The sequence below is a fragment of the Eubalaena glacialis genome, chromosome 6 (genome assembly GCF_028564815.1).
Source record: "Eubalaena glacialis isolate mEubGla1 chromosome 6, mEubGla1.1.hap2.+ XY, whole genome shotgun sequence".
Lineage (NCBI taxonomy): Eukaryota > Metazoa > Chordata > Mammalia > Artiodactyla > Balaenidae > Eubalaena > Eubalaena glacialis.
In genome coordinates this window covers 87,406,861-87,432,615 of record NC_083721.1, presented here as the reverse complement: position 1 = coordinate 87,432,615, position 25,755 = coordinate 87,406,861, and the positions used below count along the sequence as shown (strand labels likewise).

At 36.9% G+C, this 25,755-nt stretch overlaps 1 protein-coding gene across 5 annotated transcripts in view; it reads left to right on the top strand.

Moving 5' to 3' along the window:
- Nucleotides 1-1,470: 1,470 nt before the first annotated feature.
- The window catches only part of FXR1 (FMR1 autosomal homolog 1), a 56,112-nt gene continuing 31,827 nt past the window's right edge, over nt 1,471-25,755 (top strand). The window contains exons 1-4 of one of the 5 annotated variants that reach the window (XM_061194450.1): nt 1,471-1,539; nt 1,692-1,781; nt 18,228-18,280; nt 19,714-19,807. In XM_061194450.1, coding sequence (XP_061050433.1) covers nt 1,731-1,781; nt 18,228-18,280; nt 19,714-19,807 — 198 coding nt within the window. In that variant the 5' untranslated portion in view covers nt 1,471-1,539; nt 1,692-1,730. Of the gene's footprint in view, nt 1,782-18,227; nt 18,281-19,713; nt 19,808-25,755 lie in introns of all 5 variants that reach the window. The other 4 variants (XM_061194448.1, XM_061194453.1, XM_061194452.1 and 1 more) reach the window with 4 other exon arrangements.

Below are 25,755 nucleotides of genomic sequence, written 5' to 3'. Positions count from 1 at the left end.
ATATCACACAACGGTATTTTTGACAATAAAAAGGAATGAGTAGTGGTATGTGCTACAACATGGCTGACTCTTGAAAACACTATGTTAACTGAAAGAAGCCAGTCATAAAAGACCACACATTATATGATTCCATTTGTATTTAATGTCTAGACTAGGCAAATCTATAGGAAAAAGCAGATTAGCGGTTGCCTAGGGCTTTGGGAGTTGGGGTGAAATGGGGAGTGACTATCAACAGGTAAAAGGGTATTTTGGAGAGTGGTGAAAATGTTCTCAAATTGGTTGTGGAGATGATTGCACAACTCTGTGAATATACTAAAAACCATTGAACTGTACGCCTTAAATGGATGAATTGTATGGTACGTGAATTATATCTCAATAAAGCTGTTGGAAAAAAAGCAAACTAGGGCATTATAGTTCTGAAGGATCATAATAAGATGGTATATAAAGTGTTGGACACGTGAAGCCCTTAGTAAATGGTGGCTATTACTCATTGATGGGTTAGTGTGTTTGCGTTTTCCTCACAATGATGAACATTTTCAAAAGAACATTCTGTACATAGCAATATGGTGCACTTTTGAAGCCCCCATTTCCTTTCCCAACCTTTGGAGATGTAGAAGTGCTGCTGGAACGTTATGTACATTTTTAAAGCACCCCGCCCCCGCCCCCTTTCCCCAGAAAGGCTAGGGCTAGGCCAGTGGGCATTTCCTTGAGGCGGTAGAGTGCCAGCAAAGCATCCTTTTCCAGAGTTTTTCTGTCAAAACGGTAATACAACACACAGAAAAGAATACTTCCAGTATTATTTCCAAAGGTCTTGCTTTGGGAAAAACTTTTATTGTTAAAACAAATATTCAAAGCATCTCCATCATAACGCTTACGGTATCGCTGTAGGTTCTGGTAGAAAAGCCAAATTGGTCTGCTTTGATCCTGTTTGTGGAAGTTCGCGTGCACTGCAGCAGGGGAAAACTTGCTCTCCCTCTCTCTCGTTTCCCTGATTACCTTCGAACAATGATATTACCCCCTACATTTTTCTGCGGCTTGTGAACACAGCTAAGTTGAACTGGACGTACTTAGTTTGACTTTTTAAACAGCTAAAGTGGTAACAGGTGGGGAGAGAGCTGGGCCGAACTGTGTGGAGTCAGGAGGAGGCCACCGATTTTTTTTTAAGACCGAGGCGAGAGAATTTAGAGCCCATTGTATGTCCATTTATAGGCTCCCTCTTTCCCCCAAAGTTTGTGCCAGTGGGCGTCTGAAGCCCCCAGAGTGGGGGCTTCTCTGGGTGGGGAAGCTACTTCAGGGCTACCAGCACCTCAAGGAAGTTTCAGGGCACGATGCCCGAAACCGGCAGAACGCAGAGGCGTGGGGCAGGCGGCGCCCGCCCGGCCAGTTCAGTCCCCGCCGGCTGGAGGCCCGGACAGGCTGGGGCGGGTAAGCTGCGCGCACTGGGGGGCGGGGACGTAGGGGCGGGTCAACAAGGTCGGGCGATTGTGTCGGGAGGCGAACAGAACGTTGCGGCGGCGGGCGGAGCCGGGGGATAGTGATGTAAGGAGCGGGGGGATCCCGCTGGGAGAATCAGGACTGCTCGGTGAGACCCCAGGGGTGTGGGGCGGGGGATCCCAGTCCCCGCCCTGTTTTCCCCGTCCCTCCCCCTGCCTCCTTCACGCCCCTCCCCCTCCTCCTCTCTGGTTGGAAAGTTTCTAGAATCTCTTCCCAGCGGCCTTTGCGGTTCCAACATGGCGGAGCTGACGGTGGAGGTTCGCGGCTCCAACGGGGCTTTCTACAAGGTACCGACCCTTTTACCGCTTTGTCGGGTCTTCTGGGGGATGGGGCAGGTTTGAGGGAGGGTTGGTGGTCCTGGAGAGTGAGGTTTGGGGTCGAAAAGGGCGGCTAGGCCAAAGCCTGAGGCCGCTAGGTTCATCGCTTCTCCCCCCTCCACCCGCGGTTTAACGGTCTCGGGGGCCCGGGCTCCGTTATGTTTTGAAACAACACGTCGGATATCTTTTCAGTATTCCTATTTATGAATCTTCTTCTTGGATGCTAGTGTGGCCCTTGGCGGGCCGGTGAGGAGAAGCCGAATGGCGGCAGGGAGCTCCCTGGGAGCAGGCCCGAGCTCCGGGAGGTTGGGGGCAGTCGTGAAAGGAGGTGGTGGGATTGTGTGGTCACAGCCGCTCCCCCGCCCCTCGGACTGGGCCGAGCGGGAGCGCCTCGGCCCGCTGCTCCGACCCCTCCCCACCCCCTTGGGGGGGCGCGTCGCGGAATCTTAGGAATTCACCTTTGTACTAGGGTTTCGGGCTAATAAATTTAAGTGTCTGAAGGGGGAGCGGGTGCCGGATTGAGGGTTAGGATCGAAGAGAAAACTAGAAAATCTTGAAATGTGGCGGGTAGAAATATTTTTTGCGGCCTGGGAAATTGGGCGGCGCCTTAGCTCCTCTATTACGGAAGAAAAGGCGAGAGTTCTAGGCTTTAAGATTTAAAATGTGAAATGGATTAAGGAGACACAGGTGGGGAGGTGACTAGTTTCTTTATCAGTTACCCAGTGTTTTGGGAAGGTGTTGACCCTCCCCCCCCCCCGAGGTTTTTTGTTTCCATCGGGTGGAAGGAGGTGCATTACTAGGATCGGGTCTGGAAAACGGAAGAGGAATTCGAGAGTAGAGGAATTTAGTAGGGGCTTCCAGTGTAGGGGTGACATAAATGAAAATGAAATCCTTACAGTTTAGTTTTGACATTATAACGGTCCTTTCTCCCGATTCTCCCTTTCTCCCAAAGTATGCCACGAGGTTACGAGATCAATACAAAATCTCCCCAGCTGTTGTCTGTCAGTCAATCTCGCTAAGCCAGCATCTCAAATGTTTGAGAGTCCTGGCTATTTTTATGAAGGGCCTTCTCCTAATACAGGAGTAGTATTGTGAGTACGCAGAATGTATTCTCACTGGGTTTCGTTTCAGCGTGCCTTTTATCCCGCACAGAATTTTATTTTACTAGGTGGTCGTATATTCCTATTTTCAGCGTTGCTTTTCCTTTCCTAGTTTACTAATTATCTATGTGGAATTGGTTTAGCTATCACGTGGTAATAGCATGGTGGGGAATCACAGTTGGCGTCTGAAGGATCTCTAAGTATTTACAAGTTTGAATCTTCTTAGGTGGTTAGCATAAAGTAGAAACAGGGACTGCTTGGTGGAAAGGAATCCTTTAATGTGTGACTGGTTACATTATCAGTCTATGTTTACAACTAGGTGTCAGACGAAAGACCTGAGTAAAATTTGAGTAGATACTTAATGAACTTCTGTTCTTTATTTGTTTAAGGTGTTTTTTGGTGTGGACCATTTTTTAAAAGTCTTTATTGAATTTGTTACAACTGTTGCTTCTGTTTTATGTTTTGTTTTTTTTGGCTGAGAGGCATGTGGGATCTTAGTTCCCCTACCAGGGATCCAGCCCATACTCCCTGCATGGAAGGCGAAGTCTTAACCACTGCACTTCCACGGAAGTCCCCTTCTGTTCTTAAACCTAATGGTTGCCTTCTCTGAACGACTGCAGATACAGTTGTGGCACAATGCACAAAGAATGGGCTTATACTTTTTCCTGTCAAGGGTAGATAAGGTTCATCATATTTGTATCATTTTTACTATTTGGCTATTCAATTCTTGTGTAATGGAGGTATGCATTTTTTCCTGGCATATCGAAATACAGAAAAGATTATTTTGCCTTAACAAATTATTTTTAGCATGTTGATGGTAGATACAACACCATTTCTTTTTATCCAAGTATATTTTATGTTGTTCACCTGCTATACATATACTTTATTTTTAATTTATAAGGTTGAATAATAAGATCGTCAGTTTGAATGTTTTAGTAAAGATTGTTTACCATCTTACTTTGGTTTCCCAAAGTTTTTTTGTTGTTTTATTTTGCTTTTGTCAATTCACGAATCAGATGCCCCCATTTTGGAACTCCAAAGTATTTGTTGTTGATACCTATCTATACTATACAAAATCTGCTTGATTCTTAGACTTCGATTCCATTACCCATTTTTGCCTAACAAAGTAAAGTTAGGTGGTTTTTTGGCAGAGGTTGGGAAGGACTCTAGTCACGTTGTCTCTACTGAGATAGCACTTGAACGTTTGGAATTTTATTTCCTGCCATAATCCATTTGTACATGCACTTTGTGGAAACTACGGTCTTCGAACTCTGGAAGAGTGCATGATGAAGTGGAAGGAGCCCTGCATTTGAAGTTAAACACATGGGAATTCTAGGTCTGTACATACTTCAGCTTACTTAACATTGTCTAGCAATGCACCCTTGACCAAATATCCCTGGACTATAGTCTTTTGTATAAAATGAGGCTTTTGAAGTAGTTCAGTAGTCTGCAGTATTTTTTATCCCATGAAACTGTCCGCTTGGAAAAAAACTGGCTCACCGCAGAAGCAGTTTTATTAATTTTAATTACATGAATTTTTTGAGATTAATTTGCATATGGTAAAGTGCATCTTTTTTGGCATACAATTATGTGAGCTTTGATAAATGCTAACAGTTGTGTAACCACTACCACTAGCATGAAGGGATAGAATAGTTCCACCATCCCCTTGATTTCTATCCTGCCCCTTTGCAGTCATCCTCTCTCCACACCCCCAGAACCTGGGGTGGTTTCTGTCCCCATAGTTTTGCCTTTTCCAGAATGTCCTAAACAGAATCATACAGAAAACTGTGTAGAGTTTTCAGTTTGGCTTTTGTTTAGTGTGGAAGTAATTTTATTTTAAGTAATTTTTTTTAATTAAAAAAATAATACATGGTCAATGAGGGATTTTAGAAACTATCAGAAAAAACAGAAGTTGCCTTGAGATAACAACAGGTAACATTTTGGTGTATTTTTTTCTTTCAGTGGTGGTTTTCAATATACAGGTGATTCTGATTTTCCTCCTCATTTTCTCCCCTTTTCTCTGCCCTGCCTTCCCCCAACACACTTGGCTGTAAATGCGAGTTGCCATTGAAGAATTTCAAAGTCATGGGATTAGTAGCCAGTATCATCATGCTTGAGGCAGTGCGCTGTAGACATTGATTAAAGATTTTTAGTGGAACTGAAACTTCATTGCACAAAATAATTGGAACCGGTGAAGAAGATTCAACCCCAAAATAGGGTAGTTTCTTTTTTCCCCCCAAATATTTACACAAATGATTGCATACTAAATACTTTGTTCTGCATCCTGCGCTTTTTACTTAACAGTGGATCTGTGGTAGTTAAAGACATAAAAACTTGATATACTCTTGTTTGAAGCCAGATAACTCTATAGGGGTTGGGAAGAATGGGAAATATGGTAATTAAGCACTTGATGGGGGATGTAATTTTATATAAAAATTCGCTTTTGTAGCCTTTTTTATCTGGAGTGCGGCAGCATAGGGTTTATACTACTGGTCATTTAAGATGCCTTTTTTCTTTTTGTTTCCTTTTTAAAGCTTTCAGATGGAATTTACATTTTCTGATAGTGTATTTACAGAGTTGTGTAACCATTATCACAATCTTATTTTAGAACATTTTCGTTAACCCCAAAAAAGCCTTGTGCCCATTTGGGGTCATTAAAATGCTTTTTAACTGATGTATATGATCTTAAGCTTTGTAATAGCATTGCAGCTTGCATAGCCGTGAGCAGAATATAATTTTAAATAGAAGTTGAAAGTAAGTCACTCAATTTCTGGCTCTTGGAGAGGAAAGTTTCCATGGTGTTCCAAGGAAATGTGTGATCTCTAAGATGGCTGAATGAATTTTCAGGCCTTCTCTGTAGAAGATAGAATTACTTTTAGAGCTCCGTGATTTCTGGTTTTGACTGTGTGATTGATCAACTACAGAACATTTTAAAGTGCTATGATATTTGCAAAATTTCCTTTTTGCTTTAGTTTAATATTTAAATGAAATTTGAGAGTAATTAAATCATGCAATAGGTTTATTATCGCTAATGATGATGGTCTGTAGAGTTACAGTAAAGGAGTTGTGTTTTGAAAATGTACTGACTTCAAAGTTAGTGTAGAATATTGTTGATTTCTTTGTGGAGATTAGTAATTGAGGAAAAGATGGTTGCTCTCTTACTGGGGACACTATTAAATTAAGAACATACAGTTCCAGATATTTTGAAGCTATTGTTGTACATGTTTTAAAATGCAGTTTTTTAAATATGTAGAAGAGCTAGGATTTAACTAAGTGAAAAGGCCACTTAATTTTTAAAAATTAAATTTAAATACTTAAATACTTTTCCTGTGGAGTTTTGTTTTTGTATTACAAGAACAATGTGTAATTAATGAAAAATCTGAAAACACAAAAGCAAAGAAAGAAAACTGTAATCTCGGGACTTCCCTGGTGGCGCAGTGGTTAAGAATCCACCTGCCGATGCAGGGGACACGAGTTTGAGCCCTGGTCCGGGAAGATCCCACATGCCGCGCCACAACTACTGAGCCTGCGCTCTAGAGCCCGCGAGCCATAACTACTGAGCGCATGTGCCACAACTGTTGAAGCCCACGCACCTAGAGCCTGTGCTCTGCAACAAGAGAAGCCACTGCAATGAGAAGCTTGCGCGCCGCAACTAGAGAAAGCCCGCGTGCAGCAACGAAGACCCAACACAACCAAAAATAAATAAGTTTATTTAAAAAAACCCCAAAAACCGTAATCTTACCTATCTAGAGAATTTGTTGTCAAGGCCTTGGCTTTACTTACAGAAAACATACTTTTTTCCATATTTTTCTTTCTATACACGTTTATATTTTTTATATCATCAGATATTTGTGTGTATTCTGTGAGTAAAATAATAGTTTACTATTATCTGTTTATTACTATTATCTGTTATTTACTGTGTATTCTTTGAGGCTTGTACATGTATTTCCTGATTTCTCTCAGGGACTGCATGAGGTATGTGTTTGTATCCTCATTTTACATATTAGGAAACTGCCAATAATGATTAAATAACGTCCCAATTACACTGTAGCTGAAATGAGATTTAACACCAGGGCTTCTCACTTCCAGTTGCCTAGTTCAGCATAGCATGAGAGGTTCGCCAAAGGAAATCTCACGGCAGTAAGCTTGTGTTTTAGCTCGGAAGACAAGGCAGACACTTGACTGGATAATAACAACTCAAGAACTGAATTCTCTACCACAGTGTTAAGGATGTAGCAAACTTGCTTTTTTGTAGTTGAAGAGCAGTATGCATTCTGTGATTGACCCCTAATTCTCGTACTAGCTAGTTTGTGAGGGCTTAGGTTTTTCATCCGCAGTATGAGGCACTTGGATTTCTTTTGACAATTTATCACGTGGTGGAATCTGCTAGGTTGTTAGTTCACTAAGGTCCTATCTAGCTCTAACAACAATAACAGCTATTATCTGTTGAGCACTCAGGCTATCAGACTGTGTAGGTACTTTACATGAATTTATCTTATTTAGTCCTCTCAGTCACAGTGAAAGAGATAATGTTACCCCAGTTGAGGAAACTGAGGCTAAGCGAATCTATCCGTAAAATTAATAGGCTGATTCAAGATTCATAATGATGTTTTGGACTCCCAGAGAGCCTGATCTCTAACCATTATGTGATTTTTTTTTCCAAGTACGAATATATGGCTTATCAAATTATTAATTGTAAATTATTCTGATGAATACAATGGGAGTCAAGAGGACTGAATTGGGAGGATTCCTGGAGAAATGATTTGAGCTTTGCTTCACATTACAGAAATCTGCCCTTTCCAATGGTAGCCACTTGCCATGGAGCTGAAATGTACTAGTCTGAATTGAGATGTGCTTTAATTGTAAAAGTCATACTAGATTTTAAAGACTTAGTATGAAAAAAGGAATGTAAGACTGCAGAGTTTTAAAATTTTGGTTATGTGTTGAAATAATATTTTGGAAATATAGGGTTAAAATTATTAAAATTAACTTCACCTGCTTTTTACTTATTTTAATATACTTAGAAATTTTAAAACTAGATATATGGCTCAAATTATAATTTGTGCTGGATAGTTGTGATTTATACCATCCTTAATTGTTAGCTTTATAGTGTTTGTTATGTGTAAGGTATTTTGGGAAATGTTTGAAATGCTTTTTTATATATGTATATGTATGAAATGTCCTGTTCAAATTTTAAGATGTGGCACAGTAGTTATCAAAAGGCTTGAGAAAATTCTTTGGCAGATGTTTAGCTAATAGTAGTAAATTCTGTTGTGATGCTGGTGTAAAATTTTCTAGGACCAAATCTAAATTTTCTAGGACCAAATCTAAATTTTCTAGGACCAAATAAAGAATAGCTTGAGCAAAACAAAATTAAGCAATGCAAAGCATTACTTTTGTTAATCTGTACGTGTAATATATATTTACACGTACAACAATCTCTTCAATTTATTTTTCCTTACATTTAAGAGGCTGATAGCCATGGCAAAATTGAACCAAAGTTAAATCTAAGTTAAATGTTAGTTGTTATAACTTGTCTTCCATACTCTAGCCTCAGCATATTTTGCTTAGCTTTTTTGGGAGCATGAGTAGAGGTCTCCCCAGTAATAACTATGAGATTTATAGTTGTTGGCAAAGCAACATGGCATTTCCCTGTCAGTATTTCTTAAGAATCAGGAATCTCATCTTTTGGGTTCCTATCTCCGTGCCTTTCTTATTCTGGCTAATTAATAATAGTAAAAATTCTTGGGACTTCCTTGGGACTTCTTGGCAGTCCAGTGGTTAAGACTCTGCGCTCCCAATTTAGGGGGCAGGGGTTCAGTCCGTGGTCGGGGAACTAAGATCCTGATGCTGCACAGCGTGGCCAAAAAAAAAAGTAGAACTTTTCTTGTTTCATAGCTTTTTGCTTTAATAGTTTTCCAGGTTATTTTCAAGTCTGAAGTTTTCCAGTGACTTGATATGTGTAGTTAGTTCATTAGTAGACCTTCAGTACATATTTGTTGAATGAACAAATGGATCAGTCATTCTTGGTTTCTGGACACTCTTTTGACTTGTTAATATTTGTATAAATGCATATATATAAAACTAAATTATTTCTGATTTTGATTCAAACTGAACTTAAATTTTTTTTTTTTTGAGGGGTTATACATTGATCCTGGTCAAGCTCAGATATGTCCCAGAACTTTATGCATATATAGAATTATAGAGAACTTAAACTCAACTCTTGGCAACAGGAAAGTCATTATAGTTTTGTGTGGCCATTTGAAACCTCTGAGTCTTTCTATTTCAGGAACTGTTGGATATTATAAACTTGCGAAATTAATAAACCAAGAACATTACTAGTATGTAAGCATTAGTAGATATTTATGTATTCTTACGAAATCCTCGCATTTTCATTGTCATTTTTTATTCAGAACAGTTAAATGTTCAGTACTAATGGATGCTGAAGGCTTGCCTTGAGTAACTTTTTTCCTTAAAAGGACTTATTCCATAATGATGCAATAATTTCTGTAATACATAATTAGTAAATTTGTGGATTTTATTTGTAGAACATGTGTCCATTGATTTGAAATAATTTCCAGATATAGATGTAGGTCCTTTAAAAAAAAAGTGTGTATTGTTTGAAGTTAAGAAAATTTTTGATTGCAGCAGTCTTGAATGTGCTCGTTACGGGAATCAAATAACAACCCAGATCTCTTAGGTGTTGTATGTAAACATCAAACAAACGAGTTTATTACTTAGAATGTGGATTTGAGATCCCTAGAGATGGAAAAATTAAAAAGATATGGGGAGTGGTAATGTGTATATATATGTGTTGTATGGAAATAGTGCTGATTGACAGATTATTAAAGATAATCTCAACTCTTTAAAAATATTTATACATGTATATGCAAGTGTATAATTTTATACATATGTATAAGCATATACAGATTTGCTTTATTGTAAATTTTTTTCTTTTTTTTCTTTTTCCCTTGGTTTCCCTTCTCCACGTGATCTCTCATTCACAATCCATTCAGGTAGCCTGTTTATAGCCAAGTATACATTGTGCCAGATTTTTCTTCATATTCATAGAATGTACATAGATACACGTTCAGATACAAACGTAGGTGTTTTTCAATACTGCTCTGTAAAAATAAGATAATCTACATCTTGGCCATTTTTTGTTGGAGTGTAATTTATTTTTTAATGGTTACATATTTCATCATAAGAATTACTGTGAAATCCAGCCATTCCCCAGTTAATAGACACTTTGTTTTCAGTTTTTTGCTGCTCCATGTGTGTTTCCATTGGATAGGTTTCAAAGAGCGAGATAGCTTGGTGGAAGGGAACTTTTACCTGTTAACTCTAATAAATGTTAACAGATTACATTCCGAAAGGCTTAACACTTTGTATTTCCTCAATTGATGAATGTCAGCTTTTTTTTTTTTTTTTACATCCTTGCCAGAAATAGGCATTATAATCTTTGATTTTTGTGAATCTCTTGGATGTAAAGATTGCAACTTTGATTTGCAAATCCCCACATGTGAATTTTAATGTTTGCTGGCCATTTGGATTTGCTTTTCCATAAATCACTTGTTTTTCCCCATTTTCCTTCTGGGATGTCCTTTTTTGCTTTTTGAGATTTCTTAGGACTCATTATATGAATACCCCCTCCCCATCTATAATTTGTTAACTCTCTGGTATCCCTGGCCATAGAGAAGTTCTGTTTTTTACATACTGAAGTATTTTTTCTCTGTTAAGGGTTCAGGGTTTCCAGCCTGGTTAAGACAGCCTGTGTCCAGATTATACATACAGTTCCTTAGGTTTTCTTAAAGTGTTTTATTTGTTTATTTCATATTTACTACATCAAGTATTATTTTGAATATCATAGGCAGTTGTGGTAGCACCATGTATTAAACAATAATCCTATGTTTTAAAGGTTTTTTTTTTTTTGCACATGGGGAAATTAGGTACTGTTCTCATCAGCCAGATCTTCCTCACTTCTAGGATTGGGATGGGAGGAACTCCACCATCTAGGAGAGCTGGGTCCCATTCAGGGTTGATAGAACCTTCTGCGAATTGCTCCAAAAAGTTTCTAGGGTGCTCTGGGAGAACCATAAAGAGTTCCTGAAGGAGGATATTGTGACTTGCTTTTGGGCAAGTAAAGCCAGTTAAAAGAGTCTTATTTTCCTTACCTTACTGCTCTGGGCCCTCTCTTCTTTTACCTACTACATAGTAAGTAGTGGATCTGAGACCAGTCTTAACAGTAAAACCAGTATATTGTATTGCTCAGTGTTTTTTTCCCTTTCCCTAATAAGGAGTTCTTTCTGTATCTGTTAACTGTATACACAGTCCAGAAACATAAAGTTTGTTTATTAAATTCTTTAAATTACTTGACATAAAAGTTCCAGGAAGATTAACCGTAGTATTTTTGGGGGGAGAAGGAGTAGCTTTAAGTACTCTTGGCACACCTTTGAGTGCCTAGGAATTACCTTAGTTTAAGAAGCTTCAACTCCTTCAGTTCGCAGACTGAGACTCATGTGTAAAATTGCTTAGGTCTAGGAGTCCCTAAGTCAGTTTTCTCAACCTAATAGTTTCTCATCTGAATTATAAAGCAGAGGAACACCGTTTTCTCAATTCTTCCAAGGATTGTGCATAGCTAGTACTATTCTAGATACATGGGAGAGAAGTTCATTACACACAATGAATGACTTGGTGATTGGGCTGTATTCTCGTAGAACCCTGATTAAGAAATAGTTTGCTGTATTCACTTTTCTTTTTTTTTTATCCTGTAAAATGGATCATACTTGTGTAGAGTGCAAAAGCAGGACAGCAGATGATTCTGACCGTTGACATGTTGATTGATTTTAGGTATAAAAGTAAGCCATGGGTGGAGATGTGTATATAATTGGAAGTTGGGTTTTAGAGTCCAGGGAACAGGTTATTTTTCCATATGTAGATTTGGGAAATCAGTGGAAGAGCCATACAATTTCGTTGTATTAAAAATGGCATCAGTTGTAAGAGGCACTAAAAAAGAAGAAATGTTGCCAATTGATCTATGAGTGGTAGTTTTATCTTTTAAAATTCTTTTCTATATCACCTGACAGATTATCTTTAAACATTTGCATACATAAGGAAAATAGAAGCAAAATAAATTGGCTAAAACATTTTCAGGTTCAGATGATTGTGTTTCTTCTCACAATATCTTCCTCAGTGCCATGGAGAGCATTGATGTTGTAAGCATACTTTAAAAGAGCTCTCTATTATCTCCAGGATTTTCTTACAAGAATTTTCACCCACTCTGCAAGTTTTGATGCTGGTGCTTTCTTGATTTTATCAGAAGGTGTCAACAGAACAACCTTCTGGTAAGAAACCTAAATCCTTCCTAAAATGGTACTTCATTGGTTTGCTGAATGAACTATTGAGGGGTTGCAATCAAGTGCCACAGAAAATTGCAAGCAAACCAAGTTTGAGCATGCTTAACAGTGACGTTTATATCCTGACAGCCATTCAGCTATTGGCTATTCTAAGATGCCATCAATTGTAAGAAGCATCCTGATTGCAGGAATGCACAATTGTTAGAATTGTTGGGCTGGGAAAGTAGACTGGGGCCAGAGAATGAATCACTAAACAAACTGATAATTGATCAAAGAATAACAAGTCATCAGCCATTTTGTCAGTTCTTGAAAAACAAAAACCTGAGGCGAATTTTGCATAAATTATGCTATTAACTTTTCTTTTCTCATGGGTTATATTTTTGTAATTACATTTATCCACAGCAGCAAGTTTTAACTGTGGAGTTTGGGAAAATGGAGAGTTTACCCAGTCAGAGGAAAGGCCCTACAGGATCTAACAAACTGATTCCAGTGCCTCTTAATGTACTGAGAATTTATTTTAAACAGTTTATTTTTATTTATTTTTTAAAAATTTATTTTATTGAAGTATAGTTGATTTACAGTGCATTTCTGCTGTACAACAAAGTGATTCGCTTATGCGTATATATATTTTTCATATTCTTTTCCATTATGGTTTATCACAGGATATTGGATATAGTTCCCTGTGCTGTACAGTAGGACCTTGTTGTTTATCCATTCTGTATATAATAGTTTGCATCTGCTAATGTCAAACTCCCAATCCATCCCTCCCCCACCCCACCTCCCCCTTGGCAACCACAAGTCTGTTCTCTATGTCAATCAGTTTATTTTTAGAAATACAGCATTTTATCACAAATTTGCTTCAATAATTGAGCCATCAACTGTAATGTCTTAATACATTGGAAAAGGCAACTAAAATATAGTTATTTGACTGTTGTGTCAAATAAATATAAATTTTTTAAATGTCGTACCAGTGATCCTGAGAAAGACTTTAAAGAGAAAAACTGGAGTAGATCTTAAATTATATAAGAATACTTGATCAGGTTTGAAGGAGGTAGTAATGTGACTGTGAGAACTTTTTGCTTGCTTAGGAGAATAAATGTGAACTAGAGGTTTGATTCCTGATGAATCCTTGCTTTACCACTTCAGATAAGAGTCATTGAAAACATAGCCTCCATTTAGGAAGCTTGTTCTGTGTCTTGCTGGCCTCTTTTGCTCAGTCTATTGGCAATCAGTAAACTCTTCTAACAAGAATTTTGAGGTTTAAGAGTTACAGCTTTAGGGTGTAAGTGTTGGTTTTTTGGGTATGGGCTTCCACTTTAAACCTCATTTTGAGGATTCAGACTGTCTGACTTCTGGTAATAGTTTGCTGAGTATTAAGGTTTTTTTTTTTCATATAAATTTATTTATTTTTGGCTGCGTTCGTTCTTCGTTGCTGCGCATGGGCTTTCTCTAGTTGCGGCGACCAGGGGCTACTCTTCGTTGAGGTGTGCGGGCTTCTCATTGCGGTGGCTTCTCTTGTTGCGGAGCACAGGCTCTAGGCACGTGGACTTCAGTAATTGCGGCGTGCAGGCTCAATAGTTGCAGCGCACGGGCTTAGTTGCTCCGCAGCATGTGGGATCTTCCCGGACCAGGGCTCAAACCCGTGTCCCCTGCATTGGCAAGGCGGATTCTTAACCACTGCGCCACCAGGGAAGTCCCAGTATTAAAATTTTTTAAGTTTCTACTTCCCTCTTTGTAAGATATGTGAATTTAGTGTTGTAATGAATTACAATAATGGGAGGTCATTAGTGGATTTTTGAAAAATCTGAAGTAGCAGGTGAATTTGAAATGATACTTTTCAAAGGAATTTTTTTAGACTAGGATGATACGTTCCTAATGAGTTTAGTGGGAATGTTCTCAAAGGGATTCATGGATCTCTGCAGATTGCTAGGCCATCATCACTTAAGCAAAGCCTCTGATAAATTGGTTAGTATATTAAACAAGGTAGCTGCCTTTCCAGTTGTAAATTAGATTTTGATATTTTGTTCTGGGACTTTGCCTTAAATAGGCTTTTTAGGAATGGTGCCTTATTTCTTCATAATAGTGTTGCTGCCAGACGTAACCTTTTAGAGTTTAAAACTGGGAATTAGCAAAAGCATTTTGTCATTTAATTGATAATGATTTAATTGAAGAGAGTTCAAGACAGAAGATGAGGTTTTATTTATTTAATTTAATTTTTAAAAACATACATTTATTTATTTTTTTGGCTGTGTCGGGTCTTTGTTGTGGTCCCTGGGCTTCTCTCTAGTTGTGGTGCGTGGGCTCAGTAGTTGCCTGGTGCGGGCTTAGTTGCCCCGAGGCATGTGGGATTTTAGTTCCCAGACCAGGGATTGAACCATCGTCCCCTGCATTGCAAGACCGATTCTTAACCACTGGACTACCAGGAAAGTCCCAGAAGATGAGGTTTTAAATTCAGCATTTACAACCTCCTAGGGAGTAAAACTTTGGGGCTATATAGATGTATATAGTTTCAGCTTCTCTTTCTGTAAAATGAGGGATCTGGAAGGTCTGTAAAAGAAATTGTGTTTCTCTTTGGACTGGCTTTCCCACAGCCATCTGTTCTGACTTTTGATTGTATTTATAATCTCATTTTGTCAATTCTTGAAATTCATTCATACCGTGTGTATTATTGCTTATCAATAGGATTTTTTCTCCCTATGACTACCCTCATCGAGTTGAAAAACGTTTTTTTCAGCTGTAGTGTTCTGTAACTTCAAAAATGTGTGTTTAAGTTAGGCAGATAGATATCTGGAATGCACCTTGTTCTTTCCACAGGCCATTGAAGCGCCCACCTCAAAATTGCCAAGCACCTTGTCTTTTTTGTCTTGATTATTGTAGCTTTAAAATAACTTTCAGTATTTGGTACGGATAGTGTTCTCTCATTATTCTCTACCCCCATTTAAAAGTTGCCTTACTGAATGCCTTCTTGTTTGTTTTTAAGATAGGCTTTGATGCAATTTTATTAAGGTTAACTCCCTATTCCCTCAACAGAATTACACATTCCTTTGTGTTTTAGTAGGATCCCATTTAGGGGCATGTTGAAAATTTTAAAATATCAAGAGTGCTTTACGTTTCCCTAAATAGTCTATTTCTATTCATTAGTCAAGTTTCACAGATGTCTGCACATAGGTCGTGTATATTTTTTTGTTGTTGAGGGCATTTCTAGGACCTTGCTGTTAGTAGAATATTTTTTGTTTATTTTCCAGTGCTTATTTTTAGCTAGAAAAGCTAATTTGGTTAACTTGCCACCTTACTGAATCTTTGAGTTTTCTTTTTAAATTTTTATTTTAGGCTAGATTGGTTTTGAAAAAAAATTCTTCAATTAGTGCTTCCAGGGCTCAGAGATTCCTGCTATTCCCTCTGTTCCTCCCTTACTCCTAATTTACATATAATTTTTGGCATTCCTGGGTTTTTATTATATGATGCTCTGTTTGTTGTTTTGTCAGGGATAGCATTCTAAGATATTTTGATTACACTTTAAATATGTTAAAGTGCCTTGTTACTTATCGATGATTATTTTAAATTATAGGTAAGAGTTTCAAGTGTAAATATATACCAGGCTTTGTGACTGAACAATTAAGGGACCATTTTATGATGGCTTGGGCTTCCATGTTTGTATATGTATGGGGAGAAGAAAAAGAAATGTCAGAGTATTCTAAGAAATACGGGTTCTGGGCCAGATGAGTATGAATAGGAAAAGAGACCAAATCCCCAAAGGTTGGACTAACAAGAAAGACAGAAGTTATGGAGACTTAGTCATAAAGCCGCCCCCGGCCCCCCCCCCCCCATGCCATGTGCAGGAAAATGTTGCCATTGTTATTTGGTGTCTCCTGACTCTCAAACATTTTGGCAAAGACCTAACCCTGCCATTTTCCATCTCTTGAGTATATAGGGATCTACCATTATTCTGGTGAATTGAAAAATGTTGACTGTGTCCTGTATCAAATGCATCAATTTTATAGAGATCTGGCCATTAGAAACCCCTTATCCCTAGAATCTAGGGTTTGGGGATTAGAACATGTTTTCTGATTGTTCACTACAGTCCAAATACACTTTATTTGGGTATCAAGTTTTTAGCTTATTTAATCTGCTGCCTGAAAGATATTAGCAATAAGAGTAGGTTCCAGAGCTGTATTTTTTCTTAAAGTGTGTGAACAGTGTGTGCACCCAGACAAAGCTGATGCTGATGTTTGTGGTGGATGTAAAGTGGGGGTGGGGAGCAGTATAAGCACTGATTTTTAGATAGAAAAAAACCTTTTTATTATAACGAGGAGTAGAATTTCCCATTGATTTGGAGCTCTAATTTGCACTTATCCGCTGTATAAATTATACAGAAATGATAAAGATTAATGAAACATTTCAAACTGAAAATTGTTTGTGAAGGACTGGAAAATGTCAGTGAAAGTATAAATATGACTAATCTCTGATGGAAAGATGTTTTACTCTAATATTCATGAATTTGGTAATTCTCAGTTTATGAAAATAGTCCTTACAAATGGCAAGGGTATAACAGAGATGGATTTGCTGGGAACATAGCTATGAAAGTGCTGACCAAAATGATTGCTGAAAGTAGATGTGTGGATGAACTAGTAGAAATAGAGAAACTGGCCAGGAAGTCATTGTTGTAGCGTGATCAGATAATCACAGCTTGAACTAGATGGCAGCTCTTAGTTTTTAGCTTTGGGAGGACAAAGAAGAACAAAAAATGTCTTCAGAATTGCAAGGCAAGAGCTACTATAGCACTCTTTTTTTAATTTTCTGGCAGCCACTATATTTCTTTTATAAGTTTATTTATTTTCGGCTGCGTTGGGTCTTCGTTGCTGCACGCGGGCTTTCTCTGGTTGCAGCGAGCGGGGGCTGCTCTTCCTTGCGGTGCATGGGCTTCTCATTGCGGTGGCTTCTCTTGTTGTGGAGCACAGACTCTAGGCACACGGACTCAGTAGTTGTGGTGCACAGGCTTAGCTGCTCTGTCATGTGGGATCTTGCCAGACAGGGATCGAACCCACGTCCCCTGCATTGGCAGGTGGATTCTTAACCGCTGCGCCACCAGGGAAGCTCCAACTATAGCACTCTTGAAAGGAAAGTATCTTGAGTTTTAGACCTCACATGAAGGTATATGCATTGAAATTTCCCATAACACACAATTAAGTCGATCACAGGCATTTCTAGCTGGAGAGAGATCAAGGCCAAATTACAGAATCATAAAATTCAGTAGCAAATGTGGGAGGAGGGTGCTGAGAGACTAGATACACGACATATACATTCTGTGATGGGTAATCCTACATTATTAAAGAAAATAAAATGATTTTATTTTCAGCCTCATCGGTTATCTTCTCTTCTATAAGACTTTCTGTATTCAGTTCCAAAGATTTTCTGGGGTGGTAGTGCTGATCTGTTTGCTTTTTGGTTTTTCCACCGTCAGTTTCTTAGTCTTTGGTTTGCTAATTTGCTTAAAATAATATCTGACACATAGTGCTTAAATATTTTGGGAGGTAGATGAGGTAAACAGATGTATTCGTTTTTGCCATGTTTTAACCAAGTACTGCAAGTGTGTGTGTTTAATTAGTTTATAGTGTACATTATGGAGTGTAGTATGATAAAGACGTTTCTGAAAAGTTTTTGCTGAGTACCAAGTGGTTCAGAGTGTGTAAGCATTTGGCTAAGGTTGAGAACGTTGCTTTTCTGATTGACAGTAGTACAGTGTCATTTAATGTTATTTGTAATCATGAAAGAGAGAGGTTAAGTAACTGCCAAGGTCAAACAGCTCATGAATGATGGAGATGGAAATCAAACCCAGATTAGCCTATTCCAAGCTCTGGGTCATTATCAGTACTCCATGTTGTTTTTGTAGCTCTAATATAGTGGTTTAGAGTTAATTTAACATTTAATTGAATATTTATTTCCTTTTAATTTCTTTATAGGGATTTATCAAAGATGTTCATGAAGACTCCCTCACAGTTGTTTTTGAGAACAAGTAAGTTATTTTTTTATTGATAGAGATCCTAATTTTGAAGATTGGTAGTGCCACACTGTTTGCTTTTGGCTGTTTCTATTGCCAGTGGAAAATGAGTGTGCTTTTGGGTGGGGGTCTTTGGTTTGATTATCTTTTTGAGTTCAAATAATTTTAGTTTTTGATGACTTCACCTGGTTTTCTGCTCACAATTCACTTGGCACTTTTTCCATGACCTCTTTCTTTGTCAAATCACATGTGGATGTGAATCAGTAAGTAGTTTTTGCAAAAATAGACAGCACGAATGGGATTATAATATGCTTACTTCTTAAAAATGCAGAATTTTGAAATCATGTTGTAGATAAGTATTAGGCTGTCTTTAATTGCTTGATTATTCATAAGGAATAATAAAAAGTTGTATAGATATTGTAAAGGTTAGGTAAGTTGTGCTAAAAACGTTAAAGACGGTGTTCTGGGCTTGGTTAGGAAGGGTTATAAAGGAGCACTGTATAATTGAAGGTCAGAAAAGAAACTGGTCAACTTTCACTTTTAAGCTGCTTCTGTAACTGCCTGAATAGATATCGGCCCAACAACTGTTTCTTGTAGAAACAAGTGTTGAGATGATTTCTGTCTTTGAGCAGCTGCCATTTAGACAGTAAAGATGAAAGAAAGCACTCAAATGTCTTTTACTTGTCTCTTTTTTTGCCCAGCGTTGGCACAGGGGAGCCATAGGAGTATTTTACGCGCTGGTGTACCTCCCAGGCATGTGGATGACCTATTAGAACTTAAAGTAGGAAAGCATTTTAGCTTTATCAACTTAGTTATAAAATACAACCCACAAAAAATTAAGCAACAGCTCAAGTAGTAGTTTTAATACATTCGTATTTGCTACAAAGATTAAAAGTAAGTTTTTTCTAGGTTTTAATTACAATGTATGCGTTCATTGTAGAAAAGAAATTCTGTGTAAGAAAATTTTTCATAATTTAGCTATTCAGAATAATTGAGTAGTTTTCTATATTTCTGTGAACATGTACATTAAGAAATTATGCAGCTTATATTTTATAATCTCTGAAATTGTGTTCCTTAATAAGTCATTTAGTGGTAAAAGTGTTTGTAATAAGTTGATCCCACTATAGCAGTTTGTTACTCTGAACTTACCCTATTTCATTTGCAGAATAATGTATGTACTGTTACCTTAGGATGAGTAATTTGGAAGCAATATATAATTGTCAATGATGTTAACTATTTATAGACTTCATCAAGAGCCATGCAAAATCTGTTCTACCTCAACAGACTACTTGGAAAAAGATTTAATACAGAGGTTGTTTTTCTTTGGGGAAAGCTAAATGATTGATTTGAAAAATATACAGCACTAAGCATAGACTACATAGCTTCTGTATTAGGGGCTATTAGAATAATATATTTTAAAGTTGTTAATTCCTTTTCTAATCCGTCAGTTGGCAACCGGAACGCCAGGTTCCATTTAATGAAGTTAGATTACCACCACCACCTGATATAAAAAAAGAAATTAGTGAAGGAGATGAAGTAGAGGTATGTATTTATAAGTTTATTTTCTTGTGTGTGTATTTTTTTGTTTCAAATAAATATTCTTGTTGGAAAATCTGTTTAGCTGATAGAGAATAAATCTAATTCCTTTTCTCCATTCTTTCTATTGGTAATGGCTGTGTAATGTAGCAATGCTTGAGTTTTGGAGCCAGAACTGGGATTAATGTCTCAATGCTACCATTTTTAGGTTTGTAGCCTTGGTCAAGTTTTTTTGTTTTTAATGACTAAAGTAAAAATAATTTGAGAATTAAAGATGATAGTGCATTTGAGTTGTTTTGCACAGAATCTGGCGGAGAGAACTATATGACGTTGGTCATTATTTTCCTTTTTTTTTTGCTATTTTGTCTTGTGCTTTTTCTTCAGTATCTTTGTACAGTATTAGTAGCTGTCCTTTATTGTAGTGATCATGAATATAGTTCCTATGTAACAATATGAAATATAATTAGCATACTGCCTTTTTGAATATTCTAGAAATATTCAGAAAAATTTAAAAGAAAGAAAACAAAATCACTGCCCAGAGATAAAAACCACATTTCATGGTTTGCATATTCCCAGGCTCTTCCTTTTTTCTCTTTTAAAAAATAAAAACTGTACTGCTTCTTTGTATCTTGCTTTTTTCACACTTAGTAGATCTTGAATGTCACTTAGTAGATCTTGAATGTCTGTCTTTTATATTTATTTTTGATTAACATGCCTGCTGTTATGTAAAAAGAAACTTGGAAATAATTGTCAAATAGAAGCATAATGAGTTTGTTGGAGATAGAAAATTTGATTTTTGATTTTTAAGAAATTGATACCTCCAAGGAGCTCAAATATGCTAAATGTATTTCTCACAAGGAGTTGTCTTGATAGTGTTGAAAGATTTTCAAATCTCATTTGTACCTAATTTATGTAGGCTGGGGTAGGAGAACTGGGAACAAGGGTCAATCTTTAATGACGTAACAGCTATCTAAATAAATGTTTTTATAAACACTTAACAGTACGTACTTCCTGCCATACACTGTTCTGAGTGCTTTGCAGATGAACTCAGTTACTTGCCACTTCTATTCTTCATAATTTTTTTAATGGTAAATTTTCTTTTGAGTTAATTGTAGATGTTAGGCTAGAAAGTCAAATTGTAGGACTTTAACCCCTAACAGCTTGAACTCACATTCTAAAATTCTGCCTAGATTTTAATTCTTGCTCTAGGTAATTAGAGCAAGCATCCTTCTGCTTTTGCTAAATCAAAGCATGTTATAACTTAATTGTGTCAGGGTGCCACATGTGTGGCGGTCATTTCTGTGAGTAGTGCTTTTCATATTTTAAAAATTGTTGTTCAGACAGTTATTGTTAATGTAAAGGCTCAGTTTAAAGGAAAAACTTGGTGGAGTGCTGAGGGTGTTGTTACAGTGTGCTTTCCTCAGTCTCAATCTGGGAAGATCCTGTCCAGTTCCTGGACCATCTTTATGGCTTGCCTCCCCAGTTGTATACAAAACTTTATTGAATGATTTGGAAATTGATGATTACAGAGTGTTTTATTTCACTTTCTGTTTTACGGTTCAGTCTTGGTGAAATTTGTTCCTTAAAATTAATGAGAATCATGGTCTGGAATTAAGATGTTACTGTTACTTTGTAATTTTTTTGTGCTTTTGAAATTTTTGAAAATTCATATACGGAAGAAGTTTAAAATTAATCTTGCCACCTGTGGATTTATTGTTCTTTTTTGTTTTGTTTTTTTGCCAGCGTTAGGAATTTATTCTTATGACATAGAATGAATGCTTAGGAATTATGGTTGTTATTTAGTACTTTATATTTTGTGCCAAATAGCTTTATGTAAGCTCCCCCCCTAAATTCAAAGTAACAAAACCTAATATAAAAAGTGAAATGATACAGAGTTACATAAAGTAAAAAGTGAACCTTTCCTCTTAGTGTAAGTATGTAGGTGTGCTTATCTGCCCACCCCAGCTTAAATCTTATTTAAGAGATGTCTCTTTAGATTTTTTTTTCTTTGAATTTATAAAGAATATGTGTGCTTTTTTAAGTTACAAAAATTGGGAATACATACTATTTGTGATTTTTGTAGTCAGTTAATTAAGATTCTGTAGACATTTTCAAGTCTGCACATACAGATTTAACCTCATTTTTTCTCACCACCCCATGATATTCCTTAGTATAGGTGTATCATAATTAGAAGTCGTTGAAATTATTGACAGTTGTTTTTTGCTTTTACTCCCTCCAATAAAAAGCAAGAGTTAATGTCCTTATGTAAATCATTTTCTGTTAGTATAAATTTTGGTGGTTCAATTGCTGAATCAAAGGCATGTATATTGAAAATTTTGATAATACCAAAATATACCATTTTGTTCTCCAAAAATGCTTTTTGAATGACCACTTCATAATTTTGCTAATACATTAAGGTGTTTGTTTCCTCATAGATTGACTGGCTGGATTATTATTAATCTCATCTGTAAGTTTTCATAAACATGATAGAAGGAAGCTTTTGTCTTCTCTATCTTCTGAACCTTGATTACTAGTGATATGGAGTGTCTTTTAAATTAGTTTATTGGCTGTTAGCCCCTTGTTCTGTTTATTATCTATTTTATTTTTTGCCCATGTAGTTTTCGATGTTGGAAATGTGTACATTTTATGGGTAAGTTTCTGTTACATATTGTGTTTTCTCCCAGGCATTCTTTAAAAAGCTGTACTTTAGTGCTTTTGCCATTAAGAATTTATATTTTTACTTATTCAGATCTGCCAATTTTCCCAGATTCAGATCTACCAGTTTTCCCAGTGTGGCCTCCAAGATAACCCATTTTAGTACTTCTACAGAGATGCACCCCCCCCCCCTTTTTTTTAAAGAGTATTTAGGTTTTTAATACAACTTGATTCTTTTTAGGGTAATTTATTGCATAGTATATTGATTTTTTTTTTTTTTTAATTAAGTCATTGGCTACTGTTCTCTTTGTGCTAGTCGTAAATACTATAATAGCAGTGATAACAGCTGACACTAACCCATATAATATATATATAACTAACTGGCTTTTTAAACACATTCTATCAGTTTGACATAATAGTCTCTTGAGGGCCTCTTCTAAACTCTATGAATAATTTAATTAGCCTTTCCAAGGTTCATGTAGCCTGAAGGTTAGGAAGTTGAATAACCAGTGTAAGTTTTTGTCCTGAATGTTAGTTCTTTCTAATATGTCATACTGTATTACAGGGTGTTGTCAATTTTGTGCCACATTCCCAACTCTTGTTCTTTTGCAGCTCTAGGAACCCTTCCTCTTTGAAGAATGGAAAGGTGACTATGATTTGGCCATTAGTAATTGATTTAGAACAGAAGTGATCCAGAAGGGAGCTTTTCATTAAGCTGTCCAGGCATTTATCTAAAGTTCAGCCATACAACAGAAGACCTAAATAGACATTTTTCCAGAAGACATACAGGTGGCCAACATACAGATGTTCAACATGGCTAATTATTAGAGAAATGCAAATCAAGACTACAATGAGATATCACACCAGTCAGAATGGCCATCATTAAAAGGTCTACAAATAATAAATGCTAGAGAGGATGTGGAGAAAAGGCACCCTCCTACACTGTTGGTGGGAATGTAAATTGGTGCAGCCACTATGGAAAACAGTATAGAGACTCCTTTAAAAACTAAAAATAGAATTACCATATGATCCAACAATCCCACTCCTGGGCATATATCTGGAGAAAACTGATTTGAAAAGATATAGGCACCCCAATGTTCACAGCAGCACTATTTACAATAGCCAAGACGTGGAAGCAACCTAAATGTCCATTGGCAGATGAGTGGATAAAGAAGATATGGTGTGTACACACACACACACACACACACACACACGTACGTATATATACACACACAATGGGATATTACTCAGCCATAAAAAAGAATGAAAGAATGCTATTTGCAGCAACATGGATGGAGCTAGAGATTATCATACTGAGTGAAGTAAGCCAAAGACAAATATTTTATGATGACTTATTTTTTTTTAATTTTAATTTTTTAAATATTTTGGCTGCGCCACGCGGCATGTGGGATCTTAGTTCCCCGACCAGGGATTGAACCCATGCCCTCTGAATTGGAAGTGCGGAGTCTTAACCACTGGACTGCCAGGAAGTCCCCGTATGATCTCACTTATATGTGGAATCTAACACATGACATAAGTGAACTTATTTACTAAACAGACTCACAGACATACAAAACAAAGTTGGGTTACCAAAGGGGAAGGGGTGGGGGATAAATTAGGAATTTGGGATTAACAGATACACACTACTGTATATAAAATAAACAACAAGGACTTACTGTATAGCACAGAGAACTATATTCAATGTTTTGTAATAGCCTATAATGGAAAAGAATCTGAAAAAGAATATATATACACGTATATATATATATACACAGACATAGATATATACATATATATATACAAAACTGAATCACTTTGCTGTACACCTGAAACTAACCCAATATTGTAAATCAACTATGCTTCTATTAAAAAATAATAATTAAAAAATTCAGCCATATGAAGTTTCCATTCTTGTAGGTCAGGTATGGTTAAATATTGGCGATTTCACATGGCTTACTCTAAAATTTTATTACTTTACAAACATGTTTGGCTACTTCAGGCTTGCCCTTTCCAGCCAATTTATGAGACTTAGATGAAATTATAAAACATAAATTAGTGTCTGGTAGTGGCCTCAAGAAGACACTATATGGCTTATAATAGAAAGTTGGTTTTGAAAAGTCTAAGATTCAAAGGTTTATTTTTAAAACTAATTGGTGGCTTTGTGTTTGATATGTTAAAAAGTGGCATATATTTTTAAATCTTTGAAGTATTTAATATAATTAATTTTTTTTGACAAGTGTCTGCTTAATAGTTGATTTTGTTAACAAAAGATTGCTAAGAAAATTGGTAATTCCCTGGTGGTCCAGTGGTTAAGACTCTGTGCTTTCACTGCTGAGGGCCTGGGTTCGATCTCTGGTCAGGGAAATAAGATCCCACAAGCCGCGTGGCATGGCCAAAAAAAAAAAGATTGCTAAGAAAATAATGCTCAGCTTGTAAAGTTGGAGATGATGGGAAAATGAAGAGTTCTTTAGATTCTCTTAAGCTGGATATATAGTATAATGTTCTGGGATATTGGAAGGGCAGTAGAAAGAGTTTTTCCCCAGTGATTTCACATGTGAGTTGCCTTATTTTTTATTATAAGATGCCTACCTTATTCAGCAAGTTAATAACACACACAAACGTGTTACATAGGAAGCCTGACATCTCAAGCTAATAGATAATTTTATAAGACTTTTTAAGTTTTTCCTCTTGGGTTTAACATATTTGATATATAAAAACTTTTTTTTTTGAATTGTGAAGTTTTCTGGTTGAAATACAGATTGGCAAGTTTTTGTTCTTGTGACATATGCCTTTTCTTCCATCTTTTATGGCAGATAGTCAGACATTATGGTTCTGCATCTTTATAATTTAGTTATAATTCTGGGATAGGTCCCTTGAGAGAAATTTGATAAAGGGATTAAGAATAATTTGATGTAGAACACTCCCTTACCTTACAATTTTTTTTTTTTTTTTTTTTTTAATTTGGCTATGCCACATGGCATGCGGGATCTTAGTTCCCTGACCAGGGATCAAACCCGAGCCCCACTGCAGTGGAAGCGCAGGGTCTTAAACCACTGGACTGCCAGGGAAGCCCCCTTACCTTACAATTTTTTTAATTTAGTATTTTACTTACAAGACAAATATAATATACATGTATAATTTACATCTTACCTTTAAAAATGTTTCAGTTTGATTCTTGCAACCAGTCTGAAAATTTTAGCTGTTTGTAGTTAGTCAGTCTTTCTCATAATATGAAGTCAGCATTGTTAGTCTTAGTGCTTGGGAATGCTCATACATTAAAGAATAGGTGAACATATTCT